Here is a 20,371-nt window from a genome sequence, read left to right as displayed (position 1 = left end):
TCCCAGTAATTTGCTGATCGAATCAAACAGCATGTTTCTCCGGTTGTTCGTAATAGACAGAGTACAGACCGCACTCAGCCAGACTGTACTTGCAAAAGCCAAAACAAAGCGTTTGCTGTTAGATGCAATTCCGCAATGGGTCAGCACTTGCTGAACAATCCTGATTGTTCTAATAGCTATACTAACAACCAACTTAGAGATAATCAGTTGGGCTCGCAACGTGGCTCATTTACACTTGCTAGAAGTGACATACATTCATACACAGGGATCCATTCTCTGTAAACAAAAGGAATATGTTCAAGCCTTGCACCTTTTTTGAATTACCCAGGAGCTTGGGGAGCCTATTGTTCCTCATTGCTTTCTCCATGGAGATGCCTCTACCAACCAGAGTCGACTTGCCAACCAATCAGCATCCTTTTCTCCTGTAATATAAATTGTGATATTTGCATTTGTTCTGATGAGTGCAAGTCCAAAAGCTTCAGCACGTCTTTCTTTCCAGTAATATTCAAATGAGATATTTGTTGCTAACTCACACTCCTTCCTATTTGCTCATTTTTTGTCAAGCCATTGATCAATGATGATAAACAGATGACTTTGACCTTCACTTGCATTTTTAAGTCTTCAATTTAGCCACTTGTACCATATTTTTCAAAACAAAAACTGCATACAACCATCTAAAACTCTTCTCTCTCAAGGCAAATCCACTAGAGTTGCTAACTACAAGTTACATGTGCACAATGTTGATGAGAAAATAACCCCAAATAACTTTAGGAGGAAGAACACGCTGGAGGTTAATTATTTGATTTTCTTTTGAAGTGGATGGGCTTTGAGTTATTCTAAAGAGGCATAGAATATAGGTAACTGAACCAACCGATTCCATGTCTACCTAGGTCAAAATATTAATTCAGCTTGTATAACAATGGTTTTCTCAAAACAGGAAGGCCAGGTCAGGTGCCAGTTTTTGTTAGTACTTGTCCAGCACTGGTAGTGATTCTGCCAACAATAGCAGTGTTAATGGATGTGTTCTGTTCAGTAGTACAACTACACTGAATACTTGAATCTGATTTAAATGGGGTCTATGCATGTCACCAATAGCTTTTCCAATAGAAACACTAGGGAGGAATGAATAACATCATTTAAGGAAACCTACAGTTGTTTGCTACTGCCCTTTCCATATTTTGATGGATGTGATCTCACTGCACACACAAAGCAAACCATTGAACAATTGTCATCTCTTCTATATCGTTGATTGTGATGAAGAAAATCCTGATGACGTTTCTTGTCATATCATGAGATGCAAGGGTTCATTTTTCAAGCTTGCTTTTCTGGCAAGTAACCTGGCACACTTGCTATACATATCGGAAAGTCGTGAACACATTTCATCACTAAGAAAGCAAAATACTGCCGATGCTGGAAATCTGAAATAAGAACAAAAAGGCTGGAAGAACTCAGCAGCATCTGTGGAGAGCGAAACAGAGTTAATGGGCAGCATTTTCCCGTCAGCGAGCAGGGAGCGGGGTCCGCTCGCCAACGCGTAAAATGACGCACGGTGACGCTGGGCGGGCATCCCGACGTCACTGCGCATCATTTAGGTTTGCAGTTCGGCGGGCGCGCAGCCGAACTGTCAAAGGCCTATTAAGGCCATTTAAAGCCTAATTAACTCAATTTAATGAGCTGCTCGTCCAACCTTAAGGTTGGCGGGCAGGCACGGAGCCCAGGCGGTCTTCATATTTTTCATGAAACCTCATCCACAGGCGGGATGAGGTTTCATGAAGTGTTTTAAAATCTAATAAAAATTTATACATTCATTCTTTGACATGTCCCAGCGCATGTGACATGAGGGGACATGTTTTAAAAGTTTTAAAACCCTTTATTTAAAAGTTTAACACTGAAACAAATCTCCCTGAGGCACCACATAGAGAGCGCTCAGCGCTTCCAGGCATGCATCACACTGGGTGGGCCTTAATTGGCCCGCCCACATAAAATGGCAGCGTGGACCCAATCAGAGGCGCCATTTGGGTTCGTGCCTGCCCCCGCACAACCCCCCAACGGGGGGAAATTTCTGGCCAATGTTTCACGTCTATATGACTCTTCTTCAGGGCTCTGTTTCGCTCTCCACAGATGCTGCAAGAACTGCTAAGTTTTTCCAGCATTTTTGTTTTTATTTCACATTTCATCACTACTATTCTGCAGGGGAGTCACTCTATATTTTTCACTCAAGTTGAAGAATTCTCTTAATAAGAGCAGAAAATGCTGAAAATACAACAGATTTGGCGAAATATGTGGCGAAAATTGACAATTTTACATTTTTGCTTTGGGGGAGAAAATGAGTTAATTTCGTTCCCAAAAATCAACTCAGCCAAGGAGAAAATACAAATATATATGTGCACATCCATCAATATTTTTCACTTTTTTTTCTTGCAGAAAGAATATTCTTTGCAATCCAAGTCACAAAGTGAAAATAGACAACATATACTGAATGGCTCGGGTAAGCTCTCATTCTAAGTTATACTAAATACAGCCAGAACAAAAATATATAAATGCAAATATTCAGGCTGAATTTGGATCCAGATTAGAAAATGTAACCAAATTAGATTAAATTGAGTGAAACATATCCAGATAACAACTGTCTAGAATTGAACTGGTCAGCTGTAGGGTATACTTACTAAGGTCCATTGAAGACACCTTGAAGATACCGTATTGAACCACGAATAATTGGGAGGATGTTTGAATAACTTAATTCGTATGCAAGTTGACAATACTGTAGTATGAAATACACAACTTAAAAGCTAGTATTACATGTAGGCATGGAACTTGCTCGCAACTGTTCCATATCTTTACTAAAACTGCAGTTTGCCTGCATAATGGGGGTCTGCTCTATTGTTCTGCAGAGAGGGTGCAGCTCTGAGAGAATCCCAAGCCAAAAAGAGACTTTACACAAAATGTCTATCTATACTCAATTTACTCAGTACTGGAAGCCTCAATCTTGTCCTATTTTTAAATATGTAGGAAGGACATCTGTTAATGCTTGAGCAAGCAATGAAGGAACTTTGGCATCTATCACTGCAGCTTTATATTGTACTTTGGTACTGATGTTCTGCCCCTTCCAAAAGCACAGGGTAATGCTAGTGCTTGCCTAATTTTTGGAAGTGATATCAGGAACAAGACTACCTTCTCAATTAGGGCATTGGAATTGCAACCATCACCAATATGTACTAATAGTCAACCCCCTTCATTCTCATCACTTCAGTGCTTCTGTGCATTCATACTATACTGTTCATTGCGTATATGTGGAATTCCAAGGAGCACAACATTCACCCTCCCACAGTACTGTAGGCTCTTGTACCATCTTGTAAGCTGGCCATGCTTAAATATTTCTTGCATAACATTATATTGATTAAGCTACTTCGTAATACTTTGGACAACCGGAAAATTGAAATCACTGGGATTAATATGCAGTAACATTTCTCCTTTCAATTTGTGGACAGAAAGATCAGAACATTTTTGCCTATTGTTTTACGTGATGACTAATGATATTTTGCATCCAAGACAACAGCTTTCAAAGCTTATGTAATTCTGAAACTGTTTCAGGATGCTGAAAAATCTGAAAATAGTTCATAACCCCATGTAGATATTCTCTGATAAAATGAATAACCAAAGCACAAGGTTTGGTCAGTCCTGCATTGAACATGGAGCTGACTTCACACGGGATGATTTGTCTCAGCAGATTTATCTAAAACTAATCTTATCCCTCTGCTTTCTCCCCATTTCCTTCTGCTTCAGCTAGGAAGACTTATTATGTCTCCCATTATCATATTCATCATCAAAGCCACACAATAAGGTACCATTTCACTGATAGCTACAGTCATTGCATTTGGATAGAACAGGACTTAGAAGTTTCCGTTGTGGGTGGTATCATAAATATAGCTTTTAGCACTGGCTCATGCATTCACATTTCACAAGCTCAATATGAGCTTTAGCTGCTTAAAATTCTAGGTGCTATTTGGCTATAAATTTGTTCTCCATTTTGTCTTACTGCAGTGCTGTGTGTGAGGATTCAACATGCCTTCTAAAACACATGCATGTAATTCACTGTAGAAAGCTGTAATAGAAGAGCACCAAGTGTTGGTGGTTGTTTCTGGTGTACATTTCTTTTTCTTGAAAAAAATCCTACTTCTGGCACTTCACTTGCTATCCTTGCTATATATAGATTTTGGTGCATATATCTTGCATACAAATTTCTGAGGACTAATTCAAACTTGTTTTTGCAATTTTCAATTGCATTCGCCCAAAGAAGTGAAAGAGTTTAAAATTTTACTGTCAGCTTCCCAGACAAGGTGGTGGTGGGGCTTCTTGAATTGCTGCAGCCCAAGAGATGAAAGTGTCGCCAAAATGCTGTCAGGTAGGGAGGTCCAGGATTTTAACCCATCAATGAAGGAACAATAACATGTGTCCAAGTCAGGATACTGTGTGACTTGGCGGGGAACTCAGAGGTAGTGGTGTTCCAATGCACCTGCTGCCTTGCTCCTTCTAGGCAGTGAAGGTGCAATTGAAGCAGCCTTACAAGTTGCAGTGGTGGATCCTGTAAATATTACACACTGCAACAGAATGCACCGATGGTGGAGGAGATGGGTTATAGACTAATGGATAAGGTTCCGGTTAAGCAGGCTGCTTTTTCCCGAATGGTATTGAGCTTCATAAGTAATGTTGCATCCAAGCAAGTGAACAGTATTCCATCATATTCCTGATTGTGCCTTGAATGTGTTGAAGAGGCTTTGAGGAGTCAGGAAGTAAGCCTCTCACCACAGGATATCTAGCCTCTGACCTGTTCTAGTAGCCATGGTGTTTATGTGGCTGATCCAATTAAGTTTGTGTGAGAACTCTGTAAATCTGCCAGCTAAAACTGTAAGCAAAGTGTCAGAATTCTTACCATGTTAATTTTCATGAGATCAGCCAATTTTGTTTTCATCTATTCTCACCCCCTCCATGATGAATGACTGTGAAAACCTCACTTGACTACTTCAATCTAGGTATTTCAAACTGTCCTCAGGATTGTAGGACGCTCTCTTTGCTGAGCGTCCTGGCATTACACCTGCAGACTCCTTGATGGAAGCGCTGAACCATTAGAAAAATTTTCAATCTTCCAATGCATAGCTGTCTTTAAAGTATGAACAGCAGCACTTTAAGAAGCACTGTATTGACTTCTTGAGTATTGCACCCTATGTGTTCCAATCTGCAAATTATTAAAATGACAGCAACTTTCAATGTGAGTCGTGCACCAGGATGCAGAGTAGTACTGTGGTAGCACCTCATAATAAACCCTATTATTTCCTAAGTTAAGGTTTAGAAAATCTAAAAGTTTCACTTTTTGTGATGCTTTTCCATATAATCCAAAAAGTTAGGTCAATTAAGACTTTGTGGCTCATTTCCAAGTTTCATAAGTACCAATATTGATAGGCTTAGGTTACAGCGGATATTTATTTTCTCATATGCCTAATATCCATAAATAAACAGTGATATCTTCTGATTTAGTAAAAACAGTACTAATTCTTAAAAATAAGTTAAGAAAATATTTAAGTATTTCCAAAGCATTGGCAGCACAAATGAAAGCAGTGCATTCTATTTGTGTACCAAATAGTGTGTGGGTGTAACTGGCTTAAGGACAATTGTAAAATCATTTTATATGGATTCTGATGTATGTTTACCTCTGTGTACGTAGGGGTGTATGTATGTTTTCCCAGGGCTTACATGGAGTTGTATTGTTAGAATTAATTTGGTAAGACAATAATGAAAGCTTATGCAGTTCATAAATCCATCACTCACATTGCCCAAATGAGAACCATTTTAACTATTTAAAGGTTTTCTTAAAGAGCAGCATTTCCAGATTCCTCTGCTCTCCGTAGGTTTTCCCACACCATAAGGGGTGGGCAGGAAGCCTACTCCCAATTAATTACTAGGTGACGCACACCAGTGACCCTGAATGACTTTGTCTTCAGCTTTTCCTGCTGCCATGTCAGGAACGCCCATTCCACTCACCACCATTACCTTATATCCTGGCTGAGATTTCAAATGTAGGGATTGTTAAAAATCTTTTTCTTGATTGCTGTCAATAAATCATTGCACTTCTTTCAGGTTGGTGAATGGTTAAAAAAAAACTATATTCCTGAATCTAACCTAAAATGTTACAAATTTTATCCGGTCTTCCAGAATCCTATGATATCTGCACATCATTATCAATGATACACATCGTGATCAGTTGTGATGTGTAATCTGTGTGACGCACACAATTATCATCTTGCAACATACATGCCACCATCACTTATGTGTTTTTTGTGCATGTTGGGAAGACCTTGAAGTGAATTCTGCAGATAGATCAGATTGAAGATCAGTGGACCATACTTCAATAAATTAACTCTCAGACACCTTACCATCTATTTTTGAGCACAGTTTGTTGGGAAACATTAGTAGATCCAATGCATTTACAAGCACATTGATAGTTTTGTGCGTACTTCCAAATGTGAAAATATCATGTAAAATGCATGGAGAACACAAGAGAATTTTGAGTTGGCAACACCCAAGATTCCTGGAGAACAAGTCATGTCTAAGTTGCCGAAGCAACTGCTGCAAGCAGACACTTGCCAGAATTGCCACTAATACCCATAAAAAATTGTACTATGTAAAGGTAGGTTATCAGTTAGTTTACCTGTACCTAGTCACTACCTTGTTTTCTTGAGACTTGACCTGTCCCAAATGAAAATTGATGTTCTCTAAATTTGCCCAGGGATTTTTAGTTTCCAATTTTTCCCTCCTGATTTTCTCACTGTTTTGTTTTCAAATGTGGAAACTGAAAAATGTGAAAGTATCTGGGTTTGTAAATGTCCATAAACATTAATGATTCTCAATTAGGTCTGACTGGGTAGTGCATGGTACTGACTGTAGAAAATGGCAAAACTTGTGATTAATGCTCGCATGGGAGTGTGCTTCAAACACTCCCTTGAATCCTTCACAACGATGGCTCTATCATTCTGCTGCTTATGCAAAGCATTGGAGAAGAGTATGTCTCCACACTCAGAAGCAAGCCTACGTCAGTCAAATTTGAACATGAGAAACTATCTTAATTCCCTCAGTCTAAGTTGTTTTATGGACAAATTCAATTCTTGAATCTGCTCTTCCAACTGAGCCTGAACTACAAGACTCCTGTTTCTATTTGAAGCAAATGCAGGGTTCCACCCATAACGGATTGCTTCAGTCATCTCCTGTGGGAAGGCGGGTGACATCATAGCGATGCAGCTAAATTTGAAAACAAAATTCCTGAATCATCTCCAGATCTAAATAAGGAGGATATTAAAATTACTATCCAACACCCAAAGAATATATATCTCCAGTGCACCGTCAATAACTTGTCCAACAGTACCGATTCTTAAAAATAAGTTAAGAAAATATTTAAATATTTCCAAAGTATTGTCAGCACAAATGAAAGCAGTGCCTCCAATGTAGAAAACTTCTACAGTACTTTATAGAGGAATTGGGAGAGATCAGGGCACAAAGCTATAGTGGTAGAATTAAAAGAGGTGGCCAAAAGCTTCATTGAAAAGCTGAGTTTTAACAAAGTTTTTAAAATCGAGGAAAGAAGTGGCAGGGTGCAGGGGCTTGGGAATACAGTTCCAAAGTTCTGGGTCAAGGGGAGGGGTGGATGGGAACGTGAACAGGATGCCAGAGTTGAAAGACCAGAGGGCGTGAGCTTGGACATAGAGTTTTCAGACGTTGCAGTACTGGGTGAAGCTGTAGGGGAAGTTAACAATTCATCACAAACCATAAGCAAACAACATACCAATGACTCAACACTGTTTATATCCCAGGAAGGAGTTACTGTGACGTAGCGACAATATCTGACTTCTCAAATTCAAAAGGAATGTATTCAATTGCATCATCATTTCATCATGTTGGACTTTATTTACACCACTGCCTCCCAGTTTTACAAACATGTTAGCCTGAGTAATATAATCCTGCTTCTGAAACCTGTCTGCAGCAATAAGGAAGTGGCTGATTCGGTAAATCTGAATTGAGCCGATAGCGCAAAGAGCAGCTTGTTCACCTGCCACTGCAGGAGATCAGCTCCATTCACTTTTTGCCACTGATCACTTTTTGCACGTTGCTCGGGTCAATTTCAAGCCAAACTCCCGCCCACACGGCACTCTAAATGAGCAGAACATTTAATGGACTTTCCTATTGGAAAGTTGTCACAGACGACGTGCAAACTTTCATTGGTAATTTTGATTATAGACCGTGTGCGCACAGATGTGACCTACCTCTTAATATGTTGTTTACTCTCTACAATATGACCTCCCTTGCTGGTTTCAGTGATCTATATTGTTACATTTCACTAGTTTTAAATGAAGCCACAGAGATCTGTACATATTGATGAAACACCTATACAATGCAAGATTATTTTGTGGTGAATTCCTGGCTACTGAATTTAAACGGTCACGGACATTTCATCAGGTAATTTGTTTTATTATATCTTAAATAGAATACAATTAATGATTGTTCGTTCAACTGTTTCGCAAAACGTTTCCTTTCACTGCATTACTTTTGAGATGAACTGTTTCCCAGAACAGTCTAGAATCCGAAGGCACAGAGAGGCCATTCGGCCTCTCACGCCTGTGTTAGCTCTTTGCTATCCAATTTAGTCCCACTGTTATTCTCCAAATAACCCTGCATATTAAATCTTTTCAAGTACAAAGTTCGTGTGGCACTATTCAAAGAAAGACTGGGGAGTTATCCATGGTGCCCTGGCCAATATTTATCTTATCAAACAACCTCCTAAAGAACAGATTATCTGGTCATTATCACATTCCTGTTTGTGGGAGTCTGTTGAGCGCAAATTGGCTGCCACGTTCCTGCATTACAACAGTGACTACACTTCAGAATGTGCATAAAGCCCTTTTAAGACGTCTGGTGGTCATGAAGTGCTATATAAATGTAAGGCTTTAAATTACGTTTGGGTTCCTTTTTTATGTTGCCTGCTAATCTTTTCTCTTACTCTCTCTTGGTCCTAGTATCTTTTTTCACTCTGTATTCTGTCTGGGTTTTGAATTGTATATTTTGTGCTGAAGTTTTGGGAAAGAATATTTGCTGCCTTTGTCGTTGCTACAGTGAAATGCATTGGCAGCACCGCTGCCGAGTCATGTTATTTGCTGCAGAGTAATTTAATTATTTTTGCCACAAATTGCAATATAAATTTGGTCTAGGCTGATTAGGGAGCCCAACAAACTAATTGGTAATGTTCACCCTCAAAATCAAGTAAAAACAAACTATATATTTTATTTTATCAGGATAGCCCGTATGAGATTCTGGTTTAGCATTTAAACTTCTTAAGCACAATGATAAAGTCTTAAAGAAACTGCTACGAAATCGAATCTTAAATAAAAATACATCCCTGTTGTCACAGTAACCAAAAACAGAGTTTCTCTTGTTCCCCAAAGGGAAGTAATAGCAGCATGTTGCCTTATTAAGAGGTATCAATCTGCATTCACTGACTGGAGAATGGAGGCTCTTTATATAGAATCGTAGAATGATACAGCACAGAAGATCATTCAGCCCATTGTGTATGTGTTGGCTCTTTGAAATAGCTATCCAATTTTCCCACTCCTGTTCTTGCCCTCCCCCAAGCCTGGCAAATAATTTCCCTTCAAGTATTTGTTCAATTCCCTTTTTGAATCTACATCAGTAGAAAGTACAAGTGATCCAAAAAAAAGTACAAACCCATCATAAGTGCTATTTTATGAAAAGAATGGGGAAGAACTAGAATCCATCTTGCTCAGCGTAATAATAATGAACAAAACTACAGGTTTGGCTTGCACTGCAGCCCCCTATGTTATCTAGCCAACAAGCACATGTTATGATTGATGCAGTTGGTAAAGCGAAGTTGTTTTAAAATCCCAGAGGGAAACTTTAAACAACTGTCATAACCTATAATTTTAAGTGTTATGGTTAAGATGCGACTCTAAATTCAGAAATCAGACCACCAGTTCTTGCAGTTTTACATTAAACTAAATGAAACATTTTATTAATTTACACAGGTTAAAAAAAAAATATATATATATATACACATGGCTACAAATTACTACTATCATAACTTTTAACAAATTCCCAAACTAATCTCCATTAAGGCAACAGCAACTCTTAGACTTAACCAAACACCAGGCAAAGCATTTTCACCTTATGAATTCAGAATGAGGTTCTTGTCACTTTGATTCCTGTGGAGCCAGTTGGAGGCTTGCAGCTGCCTTTTGATTTCACATTGCCTCTGCCCTGCACACCTGAAAATTGCTAAAGTTATACCTACCACCACTGATTGAATGCAAATTCTCATTGTCTCACCAGCTTCTTTGAACTCCAACTTTTAACAATGAAATTCCTTTTCATAGTACCAATTTTATTAGTAATATAAACATATTTTCACTTCTCACCAGTGCCCTCCAACAGAGAGCGCTGGTGAGAAGTGACTGAAGCATTCTGGGAGAAGTCACTGCAGCCACCACAACTCAGGAGGGAATCGAGGAGAAGGACTCTTGCACTCAACAGGAGGAAGAGCATCCAACAGAGGGTGCTGGTGAGAAGTGACTGAAGCATTCTCGGAGAAGTGACCGCAGCCACCGCGGCTCAGGAGGGAGTTGAGGAGAAGGACTCTTGCACTCAACAGGAGGAAGAGCATCCAACAGAGGGCGCTGGTGAGAAGTGACTGAAGCATTCTGGGAGAAGTCACCGCAACTCAGGAGGGAATTGAGGAGGACCCACTGTCAAAGAACCGAATAGCCCCAAACATTACATTGCTGTAGTGTTTCCATCCCTCCCTCCTCCTCAAACCTAAAAAAAAAAGAGAGAGAGGAAGAGGCAGTGCCTTCAGGAGTGCACCAGACCTGCGAGGGACCCTCTTCTGAAAGTGGATTTTAAAGAAACAGCAGCTGATTGGTGAGTAAATCCTGGGAGCAGACTCGGAGTGAGGAGCACTGGAGCGGAGAGTATAAATCTAGGTTACCTCGGGGATTTGCGGCCTTGTCTCCAGGGAGCAGACTCGGAGGGAGGAACACTGGAGTGGTGACCTCGGGGCACAGAGTAACTGAAGCCAAAACTGAAAAAGTGGCATCACAAGAAAGCTGTGACCTGATTGGTTGGTAGGAAATCTGCACCAAATTTGGAAAAAAAAACACTGCAAAGCTAATTAATAATTAATAAATTAATTATCTAAGTCGAGATGGCTGGGCGGATGATGTGCTGTAGTTATACGATGTGGGAGCTGGCAGATCCCATTGCAAGCCACAGTGACCACATCTGCAGCAAGTATTAGTTGCTGGAGGAACTCCGGGTCAGAATTGATGAGCTGGAGTCCGAGCTCCGGATGCTGCGGCACACCCGGGAGGGGGAGAGTTACCTGGACGCTTCGTATCAGGAGGCAGTCACACCCGGTAGATTAAGTACTTCAAGTTCGGTCAGTGGTCAGGGTCAGCGGGGTGTGACTGCAAGTGAGGCAGGTAGAGGGATCCTGTGTTCAGGAACAGAGGAGCCTCAGCTCTTGACCTTGTCCGACAGGTACGAGGTACTTGCTCCCTGTGTGGATGAGGAACAGGGCTGTAGGGAGAATGAGCCAGCTGACCACGGCACTGTGGCACAGGAGGCCATTCAAGAGGGGGGAACAAAAAGACAAGTGGTACTTGTAGGGGATTCTATAATTAGGGGAATTGATAGCATCCTTTGTAAGCAGGATTGAGAGTCCCGCATGGTATGTTGCCTGCCCGGTGCCAGGGTGAGGGACATCTCTGACCGGCTTGAAAGGATACTGGAGAGGGAGGGGGAGGATCCAGTTTTTGTGGTCCACGTCGGGACAAATAACATAGGTAAGACTAGGAAAGAGGACCTGTTTGGGGATTATCAGGAACTAGGAACTAAATTAAAGAACAGATCCTCAAGGGTTATAATCTCTGGATACTACCCGAGCCACGTGCAAATTGGCAGAGGGACGTGAGAATAAGGGAAGTAAACATGTGGCTAAAGGAGTGGTGCAGGAAGGAGGGGTTCCATTTCGTGGGGCACTGGCATCAGTATTGGAACAGGAGGGATCTGTACCGTTGGGACGGTCTCCACCTGAACCGATCTGGGACCAATGTTCTAGTGAAAAGAGTAAATAGGCTGGTCAACAGGACTTTAAACTAGAAAGTTGGGGGGGAGGGAAGGGTAAAACTCCAAGAAGACTAATGGGAAACAAAGCAGCAGGTTAGCATGTGTTGGGGTTCATTCAACTTCATGGAAAATTATGAAAAAACTGAAAAGAAAGGAGAGCCCAGGAGAGGCTATTAAAGTCCCCAGAACACAAAATAGGACAGAGTGTTTGGAAAGGGCTAGGAATCTAACTTCAAGCACATCAGATAAAGGGACGACAATGAGAAAGGGGACAGGAAATATAGGACTGAAGGTGTTGTATCTGAATGTACGCAGTATACGAAATAAGGTAAATGAGCTTGTGGCGCAGATTGAAATTGGCAGGTATGATGTGGTGGGCATCACGGAGACATGGCTGCAAGGGGATCAGGACTGGGAGCTAAATATCCAAGGATATACATCCTATTGAAAAGATAGGCAGGTTGGCAGAGGGGGTGGGGTTGCTTTGTTAGTAAGAAATGAAATTAAATTGATAGCAAGAAATGACGTAGGGTCAAATGATGTAAAATCTGTGTGGATAGAGTTGAGGAACCACAAAGGAGAAAAAACCATAATGGGAGTTATGTACAGGCCTCTGAACAGTAGTCAGGATGTGGGGCACAAGATACACCAGGAGATAGAAAAGGCGTGTAAGAAAGGCAAGGTTACAGTGATCATGGGGATTTCAATATGCAGGTAGACTGGGAAAATCAGGTTGGTAGTGGATCCCAAGAAAAGGAATTTGTGGAATGTCTACAAGATGGCTTTTTGGAGCAGCTTGTGGTGGAGCCCACTAGGGAACAGGCAATTCTAGATTTAGTGATGTGTAATGAGGCAGATTTGATAAGGGAGCTTAAGGTGAAGGAACCCTTAGGAGGAAGTGACCATAATATGATAGAATTTACCCTGCAATTTGAGAGGAAAAAGCTGGAATCAGATGTAACGGTATTACAGTTGAATAAAGGCAACTACAGAGGCATGAGGGAGGAGCTGGCCAGAATTGACTGGGAGATGAGCCTAGCAGGAAAGACAGTGGAACAGCAATGGCAGGAGTTTCTGGGAGTAATTTGGGAGACACAGCAAAAATTCATCCCTAGGAAGAAAAATCATACTAAAGGGAGGACGAGGCAACCATGGCTGACAAGGGAAGTCAGGGACAGCATAAAAGCTAAAGAGAAAGCATACAATGCGGCGAAGAGCAGTGGGAAACCAGGGGATTGGGAAGCCTACAAAGACCAACAGAGGACAACTAAAAAAGAAATAAGGAGGGAGAAGATTAAATATGAGGGTAAACTAGCCAATAATATAAAAGAAGATTGCAAGAGTTTTTTTTAGATATATAAAGGGTAAGAGAGAGGCAAAAGTGGACATTGGGCCACTGGAAAATGACGCTGGAGAAGTAGTAGTGGGGAACAAAGAAATGGCGGAGGAACTGAATAGGAACTTTGTGTCAGTCTTCACGGTGGAAGACACGAGTAACATCCCCAAAGTTGAAGAGAGTCGGGGGGCAGAGGTGACTATGGTGGCCATTACCAAGGAGAAGATGCTAGAAAACTGAAAGGTCTGAAGGTGGATAAATCACCTGGATCAGATGGATTACACCCCAGAGTTCTGAAGGACATAGCTGAAGAGATAGTGGAGGCATTAGTTGTGATCTTTCAGGAATCACTGGAGTCAGGGAGGGTCCCAGAGGACTGGAAAATCGCAAATGTAACCCCACTGTTTAAGAAGGGTGTGAGGCAAAAGACGGGAAATTACAGGCCAATTAGCCTGACCTCAGTCGTTGGTAAGGTTTTAGAGTCCATTATTAAGGATGAGATTTCAGAATACTTGGAAGTGCATGGTAAAATCGGGCAAAGTCAGCATGGTTTCATCAAGGGGAGGTCACGCCTGACAAATCTGTTAGAATTCTTTGAGGAGGTAACGAATAGGTTAGACAAAGGAGAGCCAATGGATGTTATCTACTTGGACTTCCAGAAGGCCTTTGACAAGGTGCCACACAGGAGGCTGCTCTGTAAGATAAGAGCCCATGGTGTTAGAGGCAAGGTACTAGCATGCATAGAAGATTGGCTGTCTGGCAGGAGGCAGAGAGTGGGGATAAGGGGGTCCTTCTCAGGATGGCAGCCGGTGACTAGTGGAGTTCCACAGGGGTCAGTGTTGGAACCACAACTTTTCACTTTATACATTAAGGATCTAGATGAAGGAACTGAGGGCATTCTGGCTAAGTTTGCAGATGATACAAAGATAGGTGGAGGGACAGGTAGTATTGAGGAGGCGGGGAGGCTGCAGAAGGATTTGGACAGGTTAGGAGAATGGGCAAAGAAGTGGCAGATGGAACACAACGTGGGGAAGTGTGAGGTCATGCACTTTGGTAGGAAGAATAGAGGCATAGACTATTTTCTAAATGGGGAGAGAATTCAGAAATCTGGAGTGCAAAGAGTCTTGGGAGTCCTAGTCCAGGATTCTCTTAAGGTTAACTTGTAGGTTGAGTTGGTAGTTAGGAAGGCAAATGCAATGTTGGCATTTATTTCGAGAGGACTAGAATGTAAAAGCAGGGATGTGCTGCTGAGGCTTTATAAGGCTCTGGTCAGACCACATTTAGAATATTGTGAGAAATTTTGGGCCCCGTATCTCAGTAAGGATGTGCTGGCCCTGGAGATGGTCCAGAGGAGGTTCACGAGAACAATCCAGGAATGAAAGGCTTAACATATGAGGAACGTTTGAGGACTGTGGGTCTATACTCGATGGAGTTTAGAAGGATGAGGGGGGATCTGACTGAAACTTACAGAATACTGAAAGGCCTGGATAGAGTGGACGTGGGAAAGATGTTTCCATTAGTAGGAGAGACTAAGACCCGAGGGCACAGCCTCAGAATAAAGGGAAGACCTTTTAGAACAGAGATGAGGAGAAATCATCTTTAGCCAGAGAGTGGTGAATCTATGGAATTCATTGCCACAGAAGGCTGTGGAGGCCAGGTCATTGAGTGTATTTAAGAGCGAGATAGATAGGTTCTTGATTGGAAAGGGGATCAAAGGTTACGGGGAGAAGGTGGGAGAGTGGAGTTGAGAAACTTATCAGCCATGATTGAATGGCGGAGCAGACCCCATGGGCCGAATGGTCTAATTTCTGCTCCTATGTCTCATGGTCTTATATTGCTTGGTATCTGCTAGATAGGCATCAGTTTTCACCCCACTTCTTGAAAGCTCTATTCAAAAAATGCAAATGCACGCTATCTCTCTTATATATCAAAACTAGTACACATCAAAGCACCCAGACTAGCTGGTTTTAATCCAATTAAGGCACACGCAGAGATTAAACCTGTATTTTAAAATAAAAATATTTTCCAAAATATTATATATGTTAATAGCTTCATGACATTCCTTATTGAAAAATGAACCATCTTAATTCTAAAAGACGACTTCATTTTAATAACCCATCTCACTATCTCCTATGCTAATTACACTATTACATTACCAGATGCATGCATTAACATAACAATACATATACACAAGTCCTTGGCATCAACAGAAATCACTCCACTTCAGTGTCCTGGTTTTCTTTAAATGTCCCATTTTCATTTAAGCTTCAAACTCTTGATTATGCATCTGCAAACAGATTTGCAGATTTGCAATATGTATAATACATAGATTTAAGTGGTTGTAATAATAGACTCCATCTGAAAAGCCTTGCACTTTTGTCATGAAATTTGTCCAAAAGCTTCAAAGGACTATGGTCTATATAAATGATTGTTCCTGATGAATTGTTTGTAACATAAATTTCAAAATGCTGCAATGCCAACACAAACCTCAAAGTCTCTTTTTCCACCGTTGAATATCTTCTCTGTTGTACATTCAGCTTCCATGAAAAATACCCTATCGGTTTTTCAATTCCACTATCATCTTGGAACAGTGCAGCCCCAAAGCCTATATCACTTACCTCAATGGCCAACTTGAATTGCTCGGCATAAGTGGGTACTACCAACGCTGGTGTCGTAGTTAATACAGTTTTCAAACTATCAAATGACTTCTGACACTCCAGTGTCCATTGAAACTTCTTGTTGTTTTTTAATAGTTCAGTCAGTGGAGCAACCACTTGGCTAAAATTTGATACAAATTTCTAGTAAAACCCATTCATGCCCAGAAGTCTCAAAACTTCTTGTTTTGTTGTAGGCACTGGGAAATCCATGATAGCCTTGACTTTTGCATATCTCAGAGCCACCTTACCATGTCCAATGATGTGGCCTTGATACATAACTTGCGCTTTTGCAAATTCACTTTTAGCCAAGTTCATCATTCAAATTAGCTTCTTGTAGTCGAGTAATTAATTCTTCCAGATACTGTAAATGCTCCTCCCACGTCTGATTGAAAACAATTAGATCATCAATATACACCTCACAATTGCTTAGACCTGCAATTACTTTGTTTGTCAGTCTTTGAAATGTTACAGGTGCATTCTTCATACCAAATGGCATGTCTTTAAACTGATATAGTCCACTTGGCATTACAAAAGCTGATATCTCTTTTGCTCTCTCCGACAATGGTACCTGCCAATATCCTGTTAGCAAGTCAATCTTTGTGATAAATTTCAATTGTCCCACTTTCTCAATGCAATCTCCCAACCATGGTATGGGATATGAACCCACTTTTGTCACCGCGTTCACCTTTCGATAGTCCACACACAGTCTTTGTATTCCATCCGGTTTCGGGACCAATACAATAGGCAAACTCCAGTTACTGCAACTAGACTCAATGATATCATTTTGAAGCATGAAATCAAATTCTTTTTGTGCTTGTGATAACTTTGCCGGATTTAATCTATAAGGTGTTGCCTTATTGAAAATGATACTCTTATACATGCATCATGTAAAGCTAAATGTGTCTTTCCCAACTTATTTCCACAAATAGGTTTGTGTGACTGCAATAGCTTTTCCAAATCACTTTGACACTTGCTTGGAAGGTAGCTCAATATTTCATTTACATTTTCAAGCACCCCTTCATTATCCAATTTGATTAGAGGAAAATCAATTTCAGAGCCCTGCACTTCTACCTCTTTCTCATCATCCACCATCACTAACACTTCTTTTTGCTCCTCTTCCCTGTCAAATTACTTTTTAAGCATATTTACATGACACACCCTCTGCTTCTTTCTTCTATCTTGAATATTTATTAAATAACTTTCTTCACTGAATTTCTTTTCAATCCTATAAGGCCCACTAAATCTTGCATTCAATGAATCACCTAGAACTGGTAACAAAACTAGTACTTTCAATCCAGAAACAAAACTGTGAATTTTAGCCTCCTTATCTGCTTTCACTTTCATCACTTGCTATGGTATATTTAATTGTTCCCTAGCCAATTCACATGCTCAGTTCAATCTTTCATTGAAATTTGTTACGTAATCCAGGAGAGTAGTTTCTGAATTTTGACCCACCAATTTCTCATGAATCAATTTCTGTGGTCCCCTTACCTCATTACCATAAGCTAGTTCAAAAGGGCTAAAACCAGTTGATGCATTAGGAGCATTTCTAATAGCAAATAACAAAAATGAAATTCCTGTATCCCAATCCTGTGCATAATTCTGACAGCATACTCTTTTCATAGTTTTTAAAGTTTGATGCCATCTTTTCAAAGCTCCTTGTGACTCCGGATGATAAGCTGTTGACTTAAACTGTTTTATCCCCAAACTGTTCATTACTTCCTTAAGTAGCTGTGACGTGAAATTTGACCCCTGATCTGATTGTATTTCTTTAGGTAAGCCATATCATGTGAAAAATTTAATTAACTCCTCCACAATCATCTTAGTTGTAATATTTCTTAAAGTTATCGCTTCAGGAAACCTGGTAGACACATCTATTATTGACAATAAATACTAATTTCTACTTTTAGTCTTAGGAAGGAGTCCTACACAATCAATCATGACTCTGGTAAAAGGTTCTTCAAATGCTGGTTTTGGGATTAAAGGCACCGGCTTAATCACTGTTTGTAGTTTTCATGTTACTTGACATATATGAAAGGCTCTACAGAATTTGACTACATCCCTATGCAGTCCTGGCCAAAAAAAAAACCTCAGTATCTTTTCCAATGTTTTCCCAATTCCTTAATGTTATCTACTTGGACTTCCAGAAGGCCTTTGACAAGGTGCCACACAGGAGGCTGCTCTGTAAGATAAGAGCCCATGGTGTTAGAGGCAAGGTACTAGCATGCATAGAAGATTGGCTGTCTGGCAGGAGGCAGAGAGTGGGGATAAGGGGGTCCTTCTCAGGATGGCAGCCGGTGACTAGTGGAGTTCCACAGGGGTCAGTGTTGGAACCACAACTTTTCACTTTATACATTAAGGATCTAGATGAAGGAACTGAGGGCATTCTGGCTAAGTTTGCAGATGATACAAAGATAGGTGGAGGGACAGGTAGTATTGAGGAGGCGGGGAGGCTGCAGAAGGATTTGGACAGGTTAGGAGAATGGGCAAAGAAGTGGCAGATGGAACACAACGTGGGGAAGTGTGAGGTCATGCACTTTGGTAGGAAGAATAGAGGCATAGACTATTTTCTAAATGGGGAGAGAATTCAGAAATCTGGAGTGCAAAGAGTCTTGGGAGTCCTAGTCCAGGATTCTCTTAAGGTTAACTTGTAGGTTGAGTTGGTAGTTAGGAAGGCAAATGCAATGTTGGCATTTATTTCGAGAGGACTAGAATGTAAAAGCAGGGATGTGCTGCTGAGGCTTTATAAGGCTCTGGTCAGACCACATTTAGAATATTGTGAGAAATTTTGGGCCCCGTATCTCAGTAAGGATGTGCTGGCCCTGGAGATGGTCCAGAGGAGGTTCACGAGAACAATCCAGGAATGAAAGGCTTAACATATGAGGAACGTTTGAGGACTGTGGGTCTATACTCGATGGAGTTTAGAAGGATGAGGGGGGATCTGACTGAAACTTACAGAATACTGAAAGGCCTGGATAGAGTGGACGTGGGAAAGATGTTTCCATTAGTAGGAGAGACTAAGACCCGAGGGCACAGCCTCAGAATAAAGGGAAGACCTTTTAGAACAGAGATGAGGAGAAATCATCTTTAGCCAGAGAGTGGTGAATCTATGGAATTCATTGCCACAGAAGGCTGTGGAGGCCAGGTCATTGAGTGTATTTAAGAGCGAGATAGATAGGTTCTTGATTGGAAAGGGGATCAAAGGTTACGGGGAGAAGGTGGGAGAGTGGAGTTGAGAAACTTATCAGCCATGATTGAATGGCGGAGCAGACCCCATGGGCCGAATGGTCTAATTTCTGCTCCTATGTCTCATGGTCTTATATTGCTTGGTATCTGCTAGATAGGCATCAGTTTTCACCCCACTTCTTGAAAGCTCTATTCAAAAAATGCAAATGCACGCTATCTCTCTTATATATCAAAACTAGTACACATCAAAGCACCCAGACTAGCTGGTTTTAATCCAATTAAGGCACACGCAGAGATTAAACCTGTATTTTAAAATAAAAATATTTTCCAAAATATTATATATGTTAATAGCTTCATGACATTCCTTATTGAAAAATGAACCATCTTAATTCTAAAAGACGACTTCATTTTAATAACCCATCTCACTATCTCCTATGCTAATTACACTATTACATTACCAGATGCATGCATTAACATAACAATACATATACACAAGTCCTTGGCATCAACAGAAATCACTCCACTTCAGTGTCCTGGTTTTCTTTAAATGTCCCATTTTCATTTAAGCTTCAAACTCTTGATTATGCATCTGCAAACAGATTTGCAGATTTGCAATATGTATAATACATAGATTTAAGTGGTTGTAATAATAGACTCCATCTGAAAAGCCTTGCACTTTTGTCATGAAATTTGTCCAAAAGCTTCAAAGGACTATGGTCTATATAAATGATTGTTCCTGATGAATTGTTTGTAACATAAATTTCAAAATGCTGCAATGCCAACACAAACCTCAAAGTCTCTTTTTCCACCGTTGAATATCTTCTCTGTTGTACATTCAGCTTCCATGAAAAATACCCTATCGGTTTTTCAATTCCACTATCATCTTGGAACAGTGCAGCCCCAAAGCCTATATCACTTACCTCAATGGCCAACTTGAATTGCTCGGCATAAGTGGGTACTACCAACGCTGGTGTCGTAGTTAATACAGTTTTCAAACTATCAAATGACTTCT

The 20,371-nt window shown here is 40.7% G+C and overlaps 1 protein-coding gene across 3 annotated transcripts in view; it reads left to right on the top strand.

Annotated features, from left to right (window-relative positions):
- Nucleotides 1–20,371, top strand: part of LOC144681719 (protein FAM107B-like) — a 218,069-nt gene that overhangs the window by 120,401 nt on the left and 77,297 nt on the right. Inside the window, exon 2 of one of the 3 annotated variants that reach the window (XM_078543614.1) lies at nt 2,425–2,488. The exons of 1 other annotated variant lie outside the window; for it this stretch is intronic. In XM_078543614.1, the coding sequence (XP_078399740.1) occupies nt 2,425–2,488 (64 nt within the window). Of the gene's footprint in view, nt 1–2,424; nt 2,489–8,347; nt 8,503–20,371 lie in introns of those variants that run through there. One more of the 3 variants, XM_078543620.1, reaches the window with a different exon arrangement.

Source organism: Cetorhinus maximus, chromosome 6 (assembly GCF_964194155.1).
Source record: "Cetorhinus maximus chromosome 6, sCetMax3.hap1.1, whole genome shotgun sequence".
NCBI classification, from domain to species: domain Eukaryota; kingdom Metazoa; phylum Chordata; class Chondrichthyes; order Lamniformes; family Cetorhinidae; genus Cetorhinus; species Cetorhinus maximus.
Note: the sequence above shows the minus strand (reverse complement) of the source record. Positions and strands in the feature narration are given on the sequence as shown.